The following is a 19494-nucleotide window of genomic DNA, read 5'->3' on the forward strand; positions in this document are numbered from 1 at the left end:
AAATATAGCAACGTTGCAGCACGCGGTCCGTCAAGACGATCTTCCGGTGGCGTCAGATTGATAGAGCAGGTGGGGCAATATTGGCGACGGACCGAGACCGAGCTTGCATTCTGAATGACCGGAAACAGACTTTGGCTTGCAAAACATGAAGAAATTGGTTGAATAAATCAAATCAAAAATATTGAAATGGTATCATAGCTATAATAATGGCCACTGTTTTATGTAAGGCCAGATAAGCAATTCACAATGTCAAATTATTAGTACAAAATCAACATTAGTCACCAGGGGTGTCTACCAGTGACGAGCCTCCCAGATCCCACCGACAGGTGGTGTAGGTCGTTGGTTTACTTCAACTGACATGGGAGAGAAATACTCAACAACATCAATGACAGTAATCTCTTTATGATGGGGAGAATATTCCGACATATGGGATAGACCAGCGGGCATAACCTCAGGTGCGGGAGGCCACATAGGCTTTCCACTAGGAATTGGCATATAAGGATGAGGTTTGAAAGACAACCCACCGTGACTCGGAGGATTCTGAGCGCCACTTTGTTCTTGTTCCAGGTCAACAGGTTGAACCTGTGCACTGGGGCTTTGGTCTTCTTCAGCAGGGACGTGGGGCCATGCATCGACACCATCAAGTAGAGCCACAGCCGTACCGTTAGACATGTGTGTCTCAATATGGCAATGGAAAAGGAAGGGGCCCGGGTTAACAATCTGGTATCGCACAATCATGCATGTCGGCCTCGTAGGGACCTCATTTGAGGGTTCTCCATTTGGAAGAATTCAGGGTGCCCAGCGTAAGCCTCCTCAGTACTGGGCCAGTGGAAGAAGCCAGGGCCAACAACAAGGATAAAACCCTTGTTCGAGTGCTTGTGCATAACATGAGGAGCCTAAATTCCTGGGGTGTTGGGCATTTCACCCAGCTGAAGAAGCAGATCCACCCAGGTTCCGTTCTTTGTCTGTATGGTCACTCTTGGATCCAAGTTGTTCTTTGCATTGACATCGTAGAGAATCGGGTCGTCCCAGTTGGCCATCATATCATAAAAACCACCACCAGAAGTAGACCACGTGTATGCAGAACCAACACGCCCAAGGGTCAGATTGACCAACTGGTCAGCAGACTTGGGGATGGTGACGGGAGGGTAGGGCTTGATAGCTCTGTTATCCAAGGGCACGACAGAAGCAGACGTGTTTCTGCCACCGTAGTCAACATAAGGCCTAGATGGGTTGTGTTTTGGGAGCCCTTGTATCTCATGGTAGCAAATCCAGAAACAACCTGGTCACCCTGTGTATCGGGAACACGAATAGTGTAGTCTTTCCAACCCTTATCAAGCTTGATAATAGCCGCGTAACGCTCACCCCTGAAGATGGTAACGCTTTGAGCAAGCTGGGGCTCAACATAGCTGCCATCAACCTCGCAGATATACATGGGATGCTCATCGATGGAGAACATGAGAGATTTGAGAGAAGCGGCGCTGGTGAATTTTAGGCTGACCCAACCGGATTTGGGATCAACCTCGATAATCTCATGCAATCCTGTGGTGGGGGTGCAGCTAGAGTTTACTCCAGCAGGGATCTTGCTCTCATCGGTAGGAGGGAAGTACTCCTGAGTCTCATAAATATTGGGCAAGCATGTAGTATTTAATTAGCCAGAACACACTTTGCTTTGGAAAGGTTGAGCTTACCCCTTATCACTCAATGGTTGGTTATCAGTGGCGGTCTTCAAGTAGGACAGCTCCAGACTGGAGATCTTCTCCGTTCTTGGGCAGTACACTGCTCCACGACCATTGATAAGAACACTGTCCGAGCAGCTGAAAGCTGTTAGCATTTTCCCATGCAACAATCAACTGTGATTAACTTACAAGACACCCAAGCCGCTATCTTCCATTACTTTCTGGTACTGTTCGGAAGTCAAGTGGTCCCAATCGGACAGTGTAACAAGTTTAGGGGGTTTTCTGCTTTCTTCATTGCCTCAATATCTTGCTCGTTACTTGAGATAAGATAGAATGGCTGCTGAACATCCGGGCCGGGGCTATATTTGTTAGTATGATGAATATTGAATGTGGGCTAAAACAAAAGCTTACTTGATCCAAATAGGCCCATAAAGATCGTCCATCATGTCAGCTTTTCCATGAGCATGGTACCAATAAGTTTCATACTGAGTAGCAGTCCATTTATATCTCCAGCTATGGCCAGGCTGAATGGGCTTCTGGGTTAGACCAGGGACTCCGTCAAATCACGGAGTGCTCCGCTGCTTAATACCGTGGAAGTGGACAGTGGTGTTGAAAAGGATTTGATTTCGCTCAATGGCATTGGTGGTCAATAACGAGCTTGTCAACTCGTACAAAATACATGGATCATGCAAATTATGGAGCTATTTGAGTAAATTGCATTATGACTATCATGGACGGCATCTAGTCCTATGTTCTGCTTCTGGCTGACATGGAGGAGCATTTGATTTCCGCAAATATGTTTGCATTTTTGGCAAATCTAAGGGAGCCTGAATTCTGTTTGACACATTTGCACAACTGGCAAAGATAGACAGAATATAGAAATGTCCTGGGGGCTGGGGAAGGTTGGATACAAACAATTTTCCGTTTCCGAAGAACTATCAGTTCGGTCCGAGATGCCCGGGCTTGAACCGAACCACATTGATAGACCGCGCACTGGGAGCTCTCCAAGTGCTGTACTCTGTCAAAATCCAGCAGCCATCTGCAAGGGGAGTCGTCGAGGGATCTGCGCCAGGTTGGTGGCGGCTGGACATTCTTCAACCACCTCCGGGAATGTGACGATTACCTGACTGGCGCCTCAGTATGAGAGGACATTGGCCACCAGGCTCAGAGGTATGTGGAAGTATTATGTGGCTCAAAAGACATTGCGTATGCTCCTGGTACAGGGACTTAGGAACAGTGACTATATGATGTACACTGTTGAGATGTCTGTTAACCAAGAGGTCTAGTTGGGCCTTGTATATACAGCAGTGAGCATCCAGCATTAATCAAGACGAGAAAAATAGAAAGACATAGACTACGAAAGAAAATGAGGAGTGATCCCATGATTCCTTAAATTGAGCCATCCATCAGTTGGTGAATGATTGTTCCAGACTATGTGATGTGACCAAACCGAAAAATCTTATTATAGATAAAACTCGTAAACGAGACAACTAGGAGTCAGACTTTGGCAACCTAGACAACCGCCAAAGCTAAGAAACATTTGACTGACAAAGGAATGCTGGCTGGTTTAGTTGCGCCGGGCTTGGTAAGGTTTTCCAATTCTGACTCGCGCTACAGACAGATAAATGAGATGGACACTGGAAAAAACCTCTTATAAGAGAACCGCTAGTGACGATCAAATTATAAAATTGTACAAAAGTCGATTCCATAGTTTGTACAGAGTACCCCGAAATATGAAACAAAAGAGAACGACGGGATGCGGGGGTTGCTAGGGCACAGGCGATTGCGGCACGCCGGTCCAAGCTCCTCCACATGGCGCTAGAGTGTACTGTGTAGTGTGCTGGCAATTACACATATCCTGTGACTGTATAAGAAGAAGTCGATATGCCTTCATTATACCAATTGGAAATCTTGGAATTGCGTAGTTCCCATCCACGGTTTGTCTTGGTTCCAACCATGGATCGATGGACAGCTCGAACCCCGGCGTCTTTGGCAACAAAGGGAACTTTTCAAGCTACTCTTCAGGCTAACGTTTAGGCTCTTCTTCAGACGCTACAGAGTATATTCACATTAAAAGATATCATTCTCTAGATCAGCTTACCTGCCGCTGTTTTCTTTAGCTTTCCAAGGTCAAGAATAGAAACACGAATTACATAAGGCGATTAAGCTTATCGATAAGACCTTCCGCTCCCGATCGGGACTAGCGGACCACCACCACAACGTAAACAACCTTGACTACCCCAGTAAACAATTGGGCCTGACCGACTCCTTCCACACTCCGACTCAGTTCCCCAGTACATTGGGCTGTCAATTAGCCCCATTTAAAACCCGATTTTCACTCTACCATACAATGCTGATTGACCGAGCGACCGTTGCTACTTAGCTATCCCTGCGATCGTGCTTTTGCCTTGCTTACCCCATCTCAGCTGGGAAGCTGTGTTGATACCCACCACGCAATACCCTACGATTGATACATTAACTGCCGACCTTGAACTGAACCTCCACTTCCCGGAACTGCGCCACGATATAAAAGTGTTGGTTGGGTCGAATTCGTGCGTTGCGACCAGACCTTGTTTCAGTGAACGCGATGGCTCAGCTGCCAGCGAAGTTCCCATGCTGGTGCCGAGCAGTATACTCTTGGGGCGGAGAAACAACCCGAGACTTGGGATTTGTAGAAGGAGATCTGATCGAATGCTTGAATGCAGGAGACGGACAATGGTGGATGGGTCGGTTGCGCCGAGACAGGCGCGCAGTGGGACTGTTCCCATCCAACTTTGTTGAACTGCTGAGCGAAGACTTTGTACCTGTGAGCCGGGATACCAGTCCTATGGTTCTAGCTGGATCTTCTCCAATCAACAATCCTACATTTGCGCCCAAGAAGCAGAAAACAGTGTGGCGGAAGCCTTTCCAGGCGCACAAGGAAGCTGTATCACCATCTGCCAAACTAGCCACTGGCCCACTCGGGTCTAGCCCAGCACCTTCAATCCCTCAAACTCCACCTCGGGATAGCAGTGTTCCACGCAGCACAAAGCCATTGCGCACACACGCTTCGGCGGTCAAGAATCAGGGCTCAGTATCCCGGCCCACATCGTCTGCATCGCGACCTTCCTCGCGCGGCGCATCTCCGCGTTCCTCGGTAGAGCCAGAGCGGTCACCATCTGCAACCATGCCACGAGGAAGTGTTTCATCGTCTCGGCCTTCATCCCGTGAGCCATCGCCATTCCAAGTGCAGGAACGCCCGTCGTCGATGATTCCGAAGAGCAGTGTCTCATCTTCTCGGCCTGCAATGTCTCGGGAACCATCTCCATTGCCAGTGCAGGAATACTCATCAGCAATTGTGCCTCGTGGCAGTGTCTCATCCTACCGACATTCGTCTCGGGAGCCATCTCCATTGCAACAACATGAATACTCACACGCCATGATTCCTCAGGGCAGCATGTCATCTTACCAGCACGCGTCCCGCGAGCCATCTCCCTTGCAAATGCAAGAACATGTATCTGCAATGATATCTCATGGCAGTGCTTCACCATACCACCATGCATCTCGCGAACCATCCCCTTTACAGATGCAAGATTACTCAACTGCAATGGTGCCACAAGGCAGCATGCCATCCTATCGGCATTCATCTCGTGAGCCATCTCCATTACAGATGCAAGAGGATCGAGAGGACTCGCCTCCACCTCCACCTCCGCCGCCTCACCGTGTTGCTATCAGTCGTGCAGCATCCAATTCTCCTCAGCCATCGATGCACCCAGATCAGTATCGCGCGCAATCGCCTCAACCACCGATGCATGCTCAACAGTATCGCTCGCATTCTCCTCAGCCGCCGATGCATGCACCACAGCACCGGGCTTATTCTCCCCAACCGCCATCCCACGCTCCTCGCCCTTCGCGTTCTCCTGCTCCGCTGGTTATGAACGACCGTTATGTTATTTTCGATCGTACTCCATCTCCATCTGCAGCTTCTACCCACTCTGCAATGTCTGAACATTCGGCACAGTCAGATATGCATGGGAATACCCCATCCCCGTTACGGGATGCCATGGAGGATGTTATGACTTCATTGGAGGATATGGCCCTTCCCCGCGACGCTGCATCGCCTTCTCCAACACCAACATTTAATGATCCATGGGCGCCAGAAAACTTCGATACATCAAATGAAAGGACTCCACAAGGCAACAAACGCCGGCCGTTGACATCAATGGGCTTTGAGGGGGACAAAGTCCAACAACAAGAGGGACTCGTTCATAGAAACAGTGTCTATAGCCATGACCACTATATGGATGGTCCTCCGCAGCTGAACAACTATGTTCAAAGAATGGAGAGCCGTCTTCGCCAGCTGGAAGACCAGAACCGGCAGCCAGACGAGGATAAAGGGACTGCTGAGGACGATGATGGGCCCCCTCCACCGCCCCCAAAGCATGCTACCTATCACCCACGTAACAATTCAATTGCAGGACAGTTTCCTCATCTGAAGTCACGGAGGTCCGGTCAAGATCTAAGGGGAGACATCCTCAACAGATCATTTACCAACAAGTCCAGCGCGACTAATTCGTCCAGCGGCAACCAAAGCAACGGTACATCAATGACCAACAGTACGGACAAGACCAGCCAAAGTTTGATGAGTGGATTCTCTGCAGGAGGATTTAGCGCAACGAGCGCGGGTAGCTTTGCCAGACGAGGCGGCCACGAACGACCAAACACTGCTATGGACACTGTGCGCTCTCGTGGTTTCAGTGATGCTCGTCCAGAGACCCCCTTTACCGGTGTATCCTATCACTCTAGTCACAACTCCTCGCGTCAAGGTGCATCCTCAGCCATTCCTTGGTCGTCAACTGGTCTGGACACAACTGACCACAGCGGAGTCTTTGGTGGTCTCTCCACACCAAAAACGAAAAAGCAAGGCTTCTTCAAGAAGATATTTGAAACGGCCAAGACCGGTGCTGCCAGTGCAAGAAGTAGCATTTCTGCCCATGGTGACAGGTCACAATCTCAATCGCCGACCAAGAGCAGCAGAGGGATAGACGTAGTATCACCCATGCTCATATCTCATGGGACCCGTGACAGTGCTCGTGATATGGGACTCGGCAGCGCTAGCACCATTGACTGGGTTCAAGTGCGTCGGGATGTCAACCGTGCGTCCTCTCCCAGTCGCAATGAGAGAGTTGAAAGAGCAGAACGTTGTCAGATGCACGACCACCCTGTGATCTACTCCGTGGAGGAGCTCTACGATACCGCGGAGGGAGATGAAAGCATTGATGGCCAACCAATTAGTGATCCCATCAATTTCAATGCCGCAAACCTCAACCTTGTTGACAAGAGCGCGAGATTCATCAGCAGCCTTCCGCCAACCACAAATCCAATGAGTCTTGCCCAAGCCTACATCTGTCGACCATACAAGAGTGACGTCCAGCGCCTCCGCGCCATCTTCACCTGGGTCAGTGAGAAGATTGCTTGGGAGGAACCAGTTGATGGCCTCGAAGTCGACATGAAGAGACTGCTACAGGCCAAGCGAGGTACACCAGAGGAAATTGCTCTTCTAGTGCACGAGATGTGTGCCGCTGTTGGTTTGCATACGGAGACAATTCGCGGCTTTCTCAAGAGCCCTGGCGATGTTCTCGATCTTGACAGTCTCTCGCGTCCCAATCACTGGTGGAATGCGGTCCTGGTTGATGGCGAATGGCGCTTCATGGATTGTGCCCTGGCTAACCCCACGAATCCCCAGCGGAGTCCTTTTGTCTCCAACAACTCCTCAGTGGCAGAGAGCTGGTATTTTCTAACACGTCCCCTCGACCTTTGTTATACCCATGTCCCGCTCTACCCAGAGGAGCAGCATATCTGCCCACCCATCTCACCCGATGTCCTCCTCGCTCTCCCTTCTGTCTGCCCACAATATTTCAAACTAGGCGTTCAGCTACCAGACTATGACACCAGTCTGCTCCGTATGGAGGGCCTAGAAGTAATGCAGCTGCGCCTTGTGGTCCCCTCAGACGTCGAGTGTGCTGCGGAAGTTGAAGCTCCAGCTTTCGCACGGGATGCAGATGGCGACTTCTTCGAAAGTGGAGACATCGTACGCAAGCGTGCCCTCGTCCAGCCGGATTGGTTCCGCGGCCAGAAACGCATCACCATTAAGGCTGTCCTCCCCGGTGACGAGGGACAGGGGGTCCTGAAAGTCTACGCAGGAAAGAAGGGTCTCATGCATTCAAGCAAAGACATCCCCCATCCCCTGGCCTTCGCTCTCCCAATGACCCACGTTGGAGAGAACCCTTCGTACGACTTCGTCCTGCGCCATCCAACTCCACATGCTCAGCGCCATGACTTGTATATCATGCAACCGCAATGCTTCCGCCTGGCAGTAAACAACACATTCGTCTTTGCCGTGCGCCAGCACCCATCATCTGCAATACCAGTCAAGGACGAACCCTCCTCCAACGGCCGTGGCTCGCCCTCATCCGTCTTCACCCGTCCATCCAGTGCGTTGAGCATGGTCTCCAGCAACGCCGGTGGCTCCACCGTTTCCGGTGCTTCCTATGAATTTTCAGCATCGACTTCTGCCATCTCATCGACAAAGTCCGCCTCTGGACGAGACAAGCCTGCCAAACTGGCCATTCAATCTCCCTCCGGCAAGATCCTCCGTCTAACCCGGAAGGCAGAGCACATGATCAGCAGCGATAATGGCAGCGAATCAGTCACCGATGCTGCGGCCGAAGGAAGCGTCTGGGAAACAGTCATCAAAATCGGAGAGCGGGGTATGTGGCGTGGCCTGGTGCTTGCCGACCGCGCCGCCCGGTGGTGTGTATTCTGCGAGTGGGAGTGTGTTTGATGTACTGCATTGCATGGGCGTTTATTGATTCACTAGATCTTCCAATGGCGGCTGCCTTGCTTTTCTTTTTTCTTTCGTTCTTTTTTTCATTACACGATTTGCATGTCTGCATATCTTCGATTTCTCTCCTTTTTCATCTCGAGTGTGATCTTTTTCTCCTTCCATACTGGCATTTGCATCTGGTCGGCTTGGAGCATTGCATATATTGCATTCCTTTTGTTCTTCTTGTTTACCTTGTTGTCTCCAGAGATCTGGGTATTGGTGTTTGAGGGTTTGAATTAATAGGAGTCGTTGAACAATTTATTTCTGCATCTTCAATTCCGATGTCGTGTAAATTGTAGTTTGATCAAGTAGATGCTATAACTTATTTATAATTTAGATACTGCGGTCCGTAGCAGCGGCGCAACCTGCTTTCTACTCCCAGCAGCATTCTTCTGGATCCATAATCTCCTCCAGAAGGGTGTATTAGACCCATTTAAAGCAGAACCCACATCTCCTAGTTCAGAGAAATTCTCGCCATCCAATGGCGACCAATCCACAAGCTGGAGCTGAGACGTCGTCTGCTCAACAAAAGCCTTGATGCCCTCAACGGCAGTCTCATTCTCCTGAACCACACAAGCAAACAGCTCACGGCAGAACGAGCCATCGGCAGCTGTAAAGGCAGTCATAACGACAACAACATCCAGCTCTTTCTCAGCTGTAGCAAATGAGCGAACAGCATCTAGGAACTTCTCAGGCGAAGCCGCCTTCTGCACAATCCACCGAATAGGCTTAACAGAAGAACAGAAACCCAACTTGACCGCCTTTCCAGAGGTCTGCGAAGTCTCAGTCCAGTCCTTATAGTCCCGATCGAGAACTTCATCCACATTCAAGAGATCGAGACTATTCTGCTTAGCCTTGAGAATACTTTCATAGAAAGCCTCTAGATCCCAGTTATCTTGGGAAATCTTAGCTGCTTCTAATTGTCCTGCGATCTGAAATTGTAGGGATTTGACAGCCTCGCGGTCCACATCTGTGACCTTGCCTTCGGCAGTGAGATTTGATGTATCAATCAATACAGCTGAAAGAGCGAGCTTTGCTATTTGTGCCATCTCTGCTGAGAATGCTTGTCCGTCACCCATCAGTTTCCGGTTCTGCAGCTCCCTCGTGACAAGGGATGCGCAGGAACCGGGACCGGGCTCAATGATCAGAGGTTGGTTCTCGGGCAGAGATTCGGCGGCTGGCATGAATTTCTCATTGACGTGGTGGTCGATACATCCCAAGGTTCGGAAGGTAACACCCGGCAAGCCGGGGAGAGAGCCGTATCCGTTGTCTGTGTTGGAAGGAAGCGGCACGGCATTCCAATCAACGAGCGTCGCATCAGCGAGTAACTGTTGGAGGATATTTTGATCTTTTAGGCTTTGTGCAAAGTCCGCAACTGTCACGACATGCTCGCGAAGGAGATTTCCTGCTGAGTCTTGGGCATTCTCAAATTGCTCTTCCGTTCTCAACACGGGGGAATTAGTCGACAGCCATAATGCAGTGGCAAACTCAGGCCTCAGTCGGTATAACTCTGGCCCTGCAGGCACATTGGGAAGATTCAGGAGTGGGATATGAGGCCGCGGGGCTTTGAGTGGGAGTCGGTTGTTCGCGCAGAAAGAATAAACGATCGCCGAAACAATCGAGTCGAGATCAGCAGAAGGATTGCCGATCACATAGATTGGAGTCTCGGATAAAGCACCCGAAAGGAACTGGCGGTGCAGCTGGCGTGCCTGTCGCAGGAACTGGAGGAGAGTCATTGTTGAAGAAGAAGATCTGCTAGCTCCGCGACGTCATTGCCAGGCACGTGCGGAGTCGACCATCATCTCCAACTCAACTCCAACTTCACTTCACCTTCAACAGAACACACACAATGAGAAGCACAATGGCAGTTCCACTGCCAGAACGCTTCTCCCAAATCCCCCGCCATGCAATCCTCTACCAAACCCCATCCCCAATCCACCCCCTCCCGACACTATCGAAAATAAACCCCCGCATAACCCTCTTCGCCAAACGAGAAGACCACTCGTCTCCATTAGCATGCGCGGGAAACAAATACCGCAAATTAGAATACATAGTTCCAGACATTCTCTCCAACAAACCTATCCATCACGCCCACGAGAACAACCCAAATCCAATCTCTCCGCTCGCAGGCCCAGCAACAATCCTCGTCACAGAGGGCGCAATCCAAAGCAATCACACCGTGCAAGTCGCAGCCCTAGCACGGAAACTCGGTCTTAGAGCGGTTATCCTGCTACACCGCGGTACGGGAGGTGGATTGCGCGCTGCTGTTGATAAAGAGGCATATATGCGCTGTGGAAATGTACAGGTTAACCATCTTCTCGGGGCTGAGGTGCGGGTTTGTGAGAGTGGGGATCTGCTGGCAGATGATGCGACGCCGTTGCTTGAGGGTTTGGTGAATGAGGGAGAGAGACCGTATTGGATTCCTGGGGGTGCGAGTTTACATCCGCTTGGTGGGTTGGGGTATGCGCGGGCGGCATTTGAGATTGCGTTGCAGGAGGAGGTGATGGGGCTTGGTGGGAGTGGTCGGTTTGATTATGTTTTTGTTGCTTGTGGGAGTGGCAGTACGGTTGGGGGGTTGGTTGCTGGGTTTAAATTGTTGGAGAAGGTGGAGAGTGGGCGTGGGGGACCCAGGAGGGTTGTTGGGGTTTTAAATTCGCCGACGAAGCCGAAGGCTTACCATGAGGAGAGGGTGCTTGCTTTTGCTAGGAGGGCCGGGGGGATGATTGGGCTTGAGGAGGGGGATATTGGGATGGATGATGTACGGCTTGATGATCGGTCTGTGGGGACTGGGTATGGTATTCTTGATTCCGATGCGAAGAAGACATTGGAGTCTATGGCGAGGACAGAAGGCATGATGCTGGATCCAGTGTATACGGCCAAGGTTGCGAGGGGAATGATGCATTGGGTTGAAGAAAGAGAGCTTGTAAATGCCGAACAACCCTCGGATGAAGTGAATGTTTTGTTCATTCATACGGGTGGGCAAGCTGCTCTAGGAGCCTATGCAGATATCAAGTAAGCCAGAAAGCAAATTAAAATCAATAATAATGGCTGAATTCAACTAGTATTACAGTATGAGTTGGCAGCAGCAAAAACAGTAACTCGTGACAGACGTAGTCTTGGTGGTATGAAAAGCAGAAATAAAAGCAGGAAAGCATTCGCTGGAAAACACCTCCCGCACTCGCCATACCCGTCTCTTGTAGTACACCCATTTCGAGAATTGATAACAAACAAAGCGTAGAAGAGGGGAGTCAGATAGAGACAGAACAAAAGAAAAAGACAGTAGAAAAACAGTAAGGACCTAGGGAACATATGGTCGGATTTTAGAAAAGAAGATTTTACCGAAAACACATTCAAGCAGAGCATGATCATAGTTCCGAGTCGTCGAGGGCTTCGTCGGCGCCCTCATGTTTGAGTTCATGATGTTCATCAGGTTGGATTTGCTCCACGTGAACTGAGCCAGCACGACTGCTGCCATTATCGGCTACCAGAGCCTCAAGGGCCTCGTTTGCATGGGTGTTCTCCATGGATTGCCCTTCGGCTTCGGGGTCGACATCTTCTTGATTGGTCAGATCCGCAAACACGTCATCCAGATTCTGGCGAGGACTACTGCTTGCGAATTGAGGCTCACGACCGAAACGCGGAGGACTGAAAAGCGATGTTTCCATGCCCTGTTGGGGCGAGGGAGAACGAGGTAGGAATGAAGGAGATTGAGAAGCGGCGGCGTGAGGGAGGAAAGCAGAGGAGGAAGTAGGCGCAAAGGCGGGTGTGGAGTCGCTAGCAGGCAGAGAGTAGTTTGCGGAGAAAGGATACGATGCAGTGTTGGGGTCTGACATCGGCGTCAATGTTGGACCCGTGCTTGGAGGTTGGTTACTGCTGGAAGTCACAGGCGCTGGCTGCAAAGATGTAGGTCGAGCAGACTGTGACTGAGCATCTACCGACTTCCGCTTGGTGACACCGATGTGCTTGGGTCGCAGATGTTCTGGGAGATCCTCGGGACGATTCACGCCAAGCTGGGCCATTATCTTCTGCTGCTTAGTAGGACGTGGCTTCCGGGTTGACAAGGACTGCTCCAGAATTGGGGGAGGCTCCGGAGCAACCGGTGCCCATTTATGAATCTCCTGCCGGAAGAAGTTGGTCTCAAAGGTAAGAAGAACTTCAGCACCTTCAATTTTGCGCAGGTAGAATATCAAAGTAGGCACTTCCTCGGTGGTAGTGCAAGCAGCATTCGTGAAGCCATGAAGGAAATCGCGGAACGCAGTAGCCTGGTTGATGATATTCTCGAGAACTTCTTCTTCCTCAGGCTGGAAAGGCAAAGTTGCAATCTCCGCGTGCCAGTCCTGAAGGTCCTCAAGTTTGGGACGAGCGGCATCACGTGGAATCTTCTGTCGCCAATCGCAAATCGGACATGTGTACTTGTCGAATTCCTTGACTTTGCCCCGAGCAATCTTCAAACATTTTCCATGGTACCTATATGCTGTAAGTAATCTTACCACCAATCCATAGTGCTTTGCCGACTTACCATTCATGACAGACTTCACATTCAATCATCATTCCTGCCTCGGAATGTCTGCAGATACAAAAAACATCCCTCTTTCGTGATTTCGGTCCCCACACATTCGGTCCGGTGTTGGTGGTTTCAAGCAACCCCTCAGGAGAATTATCCCGAGAGGAAGGCTCAACGGGTGGACGGTAACTGTCTTCAAGATCGAAGCAGTACGAATTCCGCTTAGCAACGTATTCCATGTGAGATCGCAGGATGTGCAAAGGGGCGTTGGCCTTTCCAAACAACTTCTTGCCCTTCCTCATCCAGTCTTCGTGCCGCTTTTGCTCCCGCTCCAAGTCAATTGCACCGATGGGTCTACTAGTCAGATGCTCAAGAGATTCCATTAGGTCCCGGATGTCCTTGTACTTGGGTCGGTTCTTCAGCTCGGGGTCCTTGCTCTTCTCGTACAAGGTTTGGATCCGCTTCTGCGCCTCACGTTGCTTGGTCAAGATAGCATCGACAGCAGTGAGCGTATCCGGCGATACCGGGAAGCGAGATGCCTGCGCTGAGAGAGCCTCCAATTGCTGATAGTGGACAGCTTCAACGGACATCAATTCCTTGGCCTTGTTCTCCCACGCATCACCGAGGCGAGTCAGTTCCTTGAAATGGAGCAAATGCTCATTGGTCTCAGCGAGACCTACTTGTTCAGCGGAAGCGACAAGATCTCGGCAATTCTGGAGGGTCAAGTATTGATCACGCTTGCGGGCAGCTTCGTCGGTCCATTTGATTTGTCGGGAGACTTGCTCCAGGTTTTCCAGTTCCGGGATTTCCACGTTGAAGTTTCGGCCAGATTCGATCATCTCTTCAATCTCCTGGACCGGCCGGGTACGCGGGTTCATCAGGGCAGCATTAATATCCTGGCGGAATTTCTCGATTTCGCGGGTCTTCTCTTCCAACGCCGCCATCTGTGGACAGTCGAACGAAAGTTTATCAGCCTCTGCCAGAAGGGCGTAGATGTGTTCCACTCTGCGGACTTCACGGTCGCGATCGTCCAGCTGCGCTGCCTTGGTACTGGCCCTGCGCCATGCTTTTTCGTTTTTTCTCCGGTTTTGTTGTTTCCGGGTAATGTAGTTGTTGGCTTCTTCCACCCATTTATCGCAACGCTGGACGAAGGCCGCAAGATCTTGAAGGCCAGACAAGTGGTATGGGATTTTCTCACCTTCATTGAGTAAGTTATGAAGGGCCTTAAGCTGGGGCTTTGGTTCATCCTCCAAGGTCTTGTTGAGCTTTTCGGACCACGCTTCCGGGATCCTGGCACGTTCCTGGACCTTTTGCACGAGCGTGTCTAAATCGGCATCACCCATGCGATAACGCAGGGTGTGATTTGGGCCACACAACTTCTGAGCATAAGTTTCTCCACAGCAATCGTAGGTGTCCACATGCATTAAACAAACAGTTTTGCCTGATTTGTGACAGCGGAACTGGGTGAGGTAAGCGTAGGCTTTGCAATGGTGGCACTGGTAATCATCTTCGGGGATATCTTCATCCTCGGTTACGAACTTCGACTGTGGACCCTCTGTCATAGAGGTAGAGTAAGCGGAATTAAGGGCAGAGATTTCCTTCTGTCGGTTTAGGAAGTGAGCACGTTCAGCAAGCTCTCGGTTGCGAGTTCTATTCAGAGCAGGCGCAAGCCACTTAGAAGTGGAAATTGAAGTATCACGCGAAGCCGCGGTCAAAAGTAGCTCGTCATGCGAGAAGCATGGATGTCTGCGGAAGTTCTGAAGGCGTTGAACACCAAGTGCTCCATACGGCTCCCAGTCAGCAGGCGCAAAGTTGACTGCTTCATTGAAATTGAAGCCGTGGTTGAATCCTGCATGATACGCTTGGGGGAAGGTGAGAACAAATTGACCAGCGCGCTGATCCACTGCGTAGACGTTGACGCCCGCCTTTCGAAGCTTGTCAGGGGGCATTAATGTAACAAGCTGGAAAAGAAGGTCGGGTTGCCCTTCGAACAGCTCGGGGACTGCATCGCGCATGGCATTCTCGAAGGCCTCGGCATCAGCACCTGGAATTCCATACCAAGTCTTAGTAGCGCCGAAGTGCTGGTAATTGGCTGAATACGCGTAATGATCCTCGTTGTGCCAGCAGAAAGTTGAGAAGCACATGCCAACGTAGACCCAAGGCACGGTCATGCCAGAGATATCAGACTTGATGTGACGGAAGAGCGAGTCACCGTAGAATGGGAGCACGTTTAGGTTCCAGGGATCGGATGAAAACGGATCAAGAGGGTTGCGTTCAATGGTAGGGAAACCACTGCCATGTGTGGTCGAATGGATGTCCGCGCCATACTCGACTTCAACGGTTTCATGTAGATCCACAACAAGTTTCCAGAACTCGGCCTCAACATCATCCTCCGTCTCGCGGCGATGCGTGTTAAGAACGGGATCAAAGGGCATTTTGGAAGCAAAATATTTCTTCTTGAACTCGTTTGCCTTTTCTTGGAACTGCTTGAGAGAGTAGACACCACCATCCTCGAAACCAAATTCTCCGGTGCCGACGAGGCATTTAGGACAATGCCAGTCATGTTCCGATGGTGTTGTAGTGGATGGATCCAGGCAAGCTTTATGATAGCCAAGCTCACAACCATCACACATTAAGATTGAGTCTTGATCATCTGCACTGCCACAGGTCTCGCATTTCTGTTTATGAATCAGTATGAGGTCAATAACCGACACGAAGTCAATGCCTACCTCTCCATCTGGTTGAACACCATCCTTGCGAACTTTTGGTGGTACAGGCCGAAGAAGAGACATGTGGGAACCAGCAACTGTTGGTAGTGAATCTAGAAATACGATTAGCCAAGTCATGTTTCAAGCTCGCAGGGAGATATACCTTTTTTGAGACGTTTGCTACGTCGCCCACTTCCGCCGTCATCATCACCATTCTCACTCTGAGAACCATTCTCCTGACTAATGCCGCGCTTCACGGATTCTCCAGGCTGGCCGTTCACGGGAGTGGAGACGAAAGCATGCTCAGAAACAGGCTTGGGAGTCGATGTGCCGTTCTCTACCTCCCGCTTGATATCAAGTGAGCCGTTGTGAACCGGTGTGTTGTTTCCAGGGGTGTTATTCGCCGGGGTAAACGGAGAGTGATTAACAGCGGTGAAACCGCCAAGGCCGGTATTCACAGGAGTGAAGCCGGTGGGCGCAGGACGTGGAGGAGGGGTGGGTTCGACGGGGGGTGTAGGCTTCTCGGGTGACTTTTCCATCGGGGTATGTGAAGCTGCCATCCTAGGTAGAGTGGGGGTTTCATCGCGGGATTTCGAAGGCGTGCCATTCTCATCCATCATAGGCTTGTAAGTCATAGGAGATTGGTTCGGCGAAGGAGTGTATGGGCCACCATGCTCAAGCTCAAGCTGTTGCTGGACACCCGGTTTGGCCCGGGCCAAATATTCCTCGTAAGGCTGTAGATAGCGCTGGTAGGAGTTCTTCAGCGAAGTCGACAATGATGACATGATTTTGCCGCTGTATCCAAGGTCGCGACCGATTTCAGCCCATTTCTTCGTCTTGCACACGGATTCGAACCCACCACGAATCTCGACTGCTTTTTTGAGCTTGTAGAGATCCAATGGCCGCTTGTCGACGCTGGGTAGTCTGCTATAGTTGGTCCCGTGCTGCTTGTGGAACATAGCGAGTCCATCGACGTAGTTCATATTGGCGCGGTTACCTAGATTAGGGAAGGGTCAGAACCGCACTTGGTAGTGATCCCAGCTGCCAGGGTAAAATCATCTGGCTGGATGAGTCCTTACCTCCTTCAACAGAATTTAATTCCTGTCGACGTGTTTTGAAATGGAATCGCTACAACCATTGTCAACAGTGTTCCTGCCAGTGCACCAGCTCCGGAACGCATCCGCCAGAAAAGTGTTCCTACCTCTGTATCGATTGCGAAAGTAGGTTGCCAGCCCTCAGGCGGGACAACTCTGCAAATTCCATACTTCTTGCCTTCGGGGGCAATCTTCTGGATGTAGGCCACGGGGTCTTTGAATTCCTCCTCGGTTGGACGGAAAGTCGGGGCTTCGGGGATCCCATGAGGGCGAATGCGCTTCGAGGGCTCTCGGGGGTTGTTTGGTTGACCACGACGTTCCACGGTCGATAGATCAAGGGGCGTAGATCTGCGAGCGCTCAAAGGGACATTGTGGGAGTGCGATGGGTGGGTGCTCGAGGACCGAGTCGGCTGTCCTGGCGCGGCCGCGGCCGTCGAGGTCGCCCCGGCGGAGGCCGGAGCTCCCATTATTCAGATTGGGGTGGACTATTGGTATGTCGGTCAGATTTGGCGCGTCTCGTCGAGGAAATTAAAAGTAAGAGTGATGCGACAAGGGCATTGACAGTGAGGAAGGAAAGGCGGTTTTGGAGTCTTGCGATCTGAAGGGTGAATGTCGGGGGACACGAACCAGAGAGAACGGGGAAACGAAGTGAGATAAAAGACAGAGACAGAGAGGTCGGAGGGGAAGGGAGGAACAGCCGCAGGGAAGAAAGAGTAGATGGATAGAAGCTTAGTGGATTATGTTGCAAGGACGTACAGATCAATGTACTGAGAAGTACTCTCGGGTCACTCTGTGTGGACCTCTAGTAACGAAGGGACCTCCAGTGACCTGAAGGGACTCCTCATTCCAGTACCGATTCAGACGGTATTGTACTGCTCAGGGCCCGATTTATTGCCAAAACGGTCATCTGCGGGTGATTTTCTCGTAAATTACGGTTACTGCAAACGGAACCATGGATTCGAGTCCCGTGATATGCGACATCATACGGTGTTCTTCCAAGTTTACTTAGTTGTTAGTATATTAGTAGTGATAGTGTATGTTCTGTTGTCATCGTCTAGCTGTCTTGGGCTTACATACAGATGTTTGGATTTTCACTTGTATGTTTGTGTTGTGGATCGACATATTTTTAGGTCCTACTGTGAGGCTCTGTAGTCAATTTTGAAACTATTCTAACTTCAGATATTTTCCATCTTGGTTTCTTGATATGCGTGTATTCAATCTCACACAATCTGGACAATTTGACTACATGTACCCCAATTCCCCGTAAATCTCTCATCATGTGACCCCTGTTTATCAACGGCGGACCCGCAATGGAGCTAATATCAAGGGCCAAGTTGACCAGTACAAACATGGACAGGTCCGAACCCAAGCCAATCCCGGCTTATTACTGCTGTTATCTCCTCAGATCAACAGTAAGACATGCCTCGCTGTACATTGGCTCAACGCCAAACCCAATACGACGACTCCCCCAGCACAATGGCATCGCTAAAGGTGGGGCCAAACGAACCGCCAGGGACAAATTACGACCCTGGGAAATGTCCATGCTGGTGGAAGGGTTCATGAACAGAGTCGGGGCTCTACAATTCGAGTAAGTATACCCATGTTTACTTTCGTTTTAAATACACCCCTGGTAAATGCTTTCAAATTCTAATGTCGCGCAGGTGGGCCTGGCAACATCCGGAGAGATCTCGGCATCTTGGATCCGAGGATGAGCTAGATCCCAATGCTCTGGCCAAGACCAATATCAACCCCAAGACTGGCAAACCAAAGGCCAAACCGCGTGCGCGCGTGAGGAGATCTTTGATGGCTCATCTCGAAGATCTGCATTCCCTGCTTCGGTCGTCTTACTTCTCTGTGTGGCCATTGCGGGTTCGCTTCTTTCGGGCCGATGTCTACCGCGTCTGGCGGGCTTGGAGTGACCGAGTTAATGGTCACCTGCCACCAAACATCAAGATCATCCTAGACGGTGATAATCTCGGCACGATATCAGCTGTCCAAAAAGGCAATGACCTCGCTCCTGTCGGGGGCGTGACAAGCTTATCGGTTGACTACACGGAACTGGAGGATTATCTCGAAAAGTCCATGTTCATACTAGAAGACCCAGAAGATCTACACTGCAAATGTTGCGATGGACCCGTGTCTCCGGATGAAGAACAGATAGTGGTATGTCCAGAGCCAGACTGCCGTGGTACAAGTCATATTTTATGTCTATCTACCAAGTTTCTCGACGCTACCAATGATTTAGACCGTCTGACACCAGTTCAAGGGACCTGCCCAGCATGTTCAAGGGTGGTACAATGGCCGGTGATGATGAAAGAGCTCAGTTGCCGCAACCGAGCAGAAAAAGAAGCGCGCGCAATCATCACCAAGAAAGAGAAGCGTCTCCGCAAAGAGGCCAAGGCATCATCTGGATCCCAAACATCCCCTCTGAAATTCAGATCTCAACGGACACGAGAACCTACGGAAGAACCAGCCGAAGACGACCTAGGACCAGACTGGTACAAAGAGGTTGATCTGGAATCCGACTCCGATTTTGATGGTCGACAAAAGAGCAAAACCTCTCGATCTGCGCCAAAACTTGACATTGTAATTGAAGACAGCGATTGGGATGATGCAGAAGTTGTGGAATGACCAGCAGAACCAA

The 19494-nt window shown here is 50.6% G+C and overlaps 7 protein-coding genes across 7 annotated transcripts; 3 read left to right on the forward strand and 4 right to left on the reverse strand.

Moving 5' to 3' along the window:
* Positions 1–291: 291 nt before the first annotated feature.
* Positions 292–672, reverse strand: N7508_002538 (uncharacterized protein; the record flags this gene model as incomplete). Its single annotated transcript, XM_058460604.1, has 1 exon — positions 292–672. One exon carries the CDS (start codon positions 670–672, stop codon positions 292–294), a length of 381 nt encoding a protein of 126 aa, XP_058324136.1.
* Positions 673–896: 224 nt separating this feature from the next.
* N7508_002539 (Multicopper oxidase type 2) lies at positions 897–1894 on the reverse strand (the record flags this gene model as incomplete). Its single annotated transcript, XM_058460605.1, is given in 4 exon segments — positions 897–1164; positions 1182–1559; positions 1692–1817; positions 1869–1894. The coding sequence occupies 4 exon segments, from the start codon at positions 1892–1894 to the stop codon at positions 897–899; spliced, it is 798 nt and encodes a 265-aa protein (XP_058324137.1).
* Positions 1895–4266: 2372 nt separating this feature from the next.
* On the forward strand, positions 4267–8502 carry N7508_002540 (putative SH3 domain protein (Cyk3); the record flags this gene model as incomplete). The annotated part of the gene is made up of 1 exon (XM_058460606.1): positions 4267–8502. The coding sequence occupies one exon, from the start codon at positions 4267–4269 to the stop codon at positions 8500–8502; it is 4236 nt and encodes a 1411-aa protein (XP_058324138.1).
* A 368-nt stretch (positions 8503–8870) lies between these two features.
* N7508_002541 (putative exopolyphosphatase) lies at positions 8871–10280 on the reverse strand (the record flags this gene model as incomplete). The annotated part of the gene is made up of 1 exon (XM_058460607.1): positions 8871–10280. The coding sequence occupies one exon, from the start codon at positions 10278–10280 to the stop codon at positions 8871–8873; it is 1410 nt and encodes a 469-aa protein (XP_058324139.1).
* A 113-nt stretch (positions 10281–10393) lies between these two features.
* On the forward strand, positions 10394–11560 carry N7508_002542 (1-aminocyclopropane-1-carboxylate deaminase/D-cysteine desulfhydrase; the record flags this gene model as incomplete). Its single annotated transcript, XM_058460608.1, has 1 exon — positions 10394–11560. One exon carries the CDS (start codon positions 10394–10396, stop codon positions 11558–11560), a length of 1167 nt encoding a protein of 388 aa, XP_058324140.1.
* Positions 11561–11909: 349 nt separating this feature from the next.
* N7508_002543 (uncharacterized protein) lies at positions 11910–17317 on the reverse strand (the record flags this gene model as incomplete). Its single annotated transcript, XM_058460609.1, has 6 exons — positions 11910–13011; positions 13064–15726; positions 15778–15869; positions 15920–16753; positions 16836–16884; positions 16958–17317. The coding sequence occupies 6 exons, from the start codon at positions 17315–17317 to the stop codon at positions 11910–11912; spliced, it is 5100 nt and encodes a 1699-aa protein (XP_058324141.1).
* An 882-nt stretch (positions 17318–18199) lies between these two features.
* On the forward strand, positions 18200–19481 carry N7508_002544 (structure-specific endonuclease subunit SLX1; the record flags this gene model as incomplete). Its single annotated transcript, XM_058460610.1, has 2 exons — positions 18200–18438; positions 18512–19481. The coding sequence occupies 2 exons, from the start codon at positions 18200–18202 to the stop codon at positions 19479–19481; spliced, it is 1209 nt and encodes a 402-aa protein (XP_058324142.1).
* Positions 19482–19494: the final 13 nt, after the last annotated feature.

This window comes from Penicillium antarcticum, assembly GCF_028974205.1.
Source record: "Penicillium antarcticum strain IBT 31339 chromosome Unknown utg000002l_segment0_segment0, whole genome shotgun sequence".
Taxonomy (NCBI): domain Eukaryota; kingdom Fungi; phylum Ascomycota; class Eurotiomycetes; order Eurotiales; family Aspergillaceae; genus Penicillium; species Penicillium antarcticum.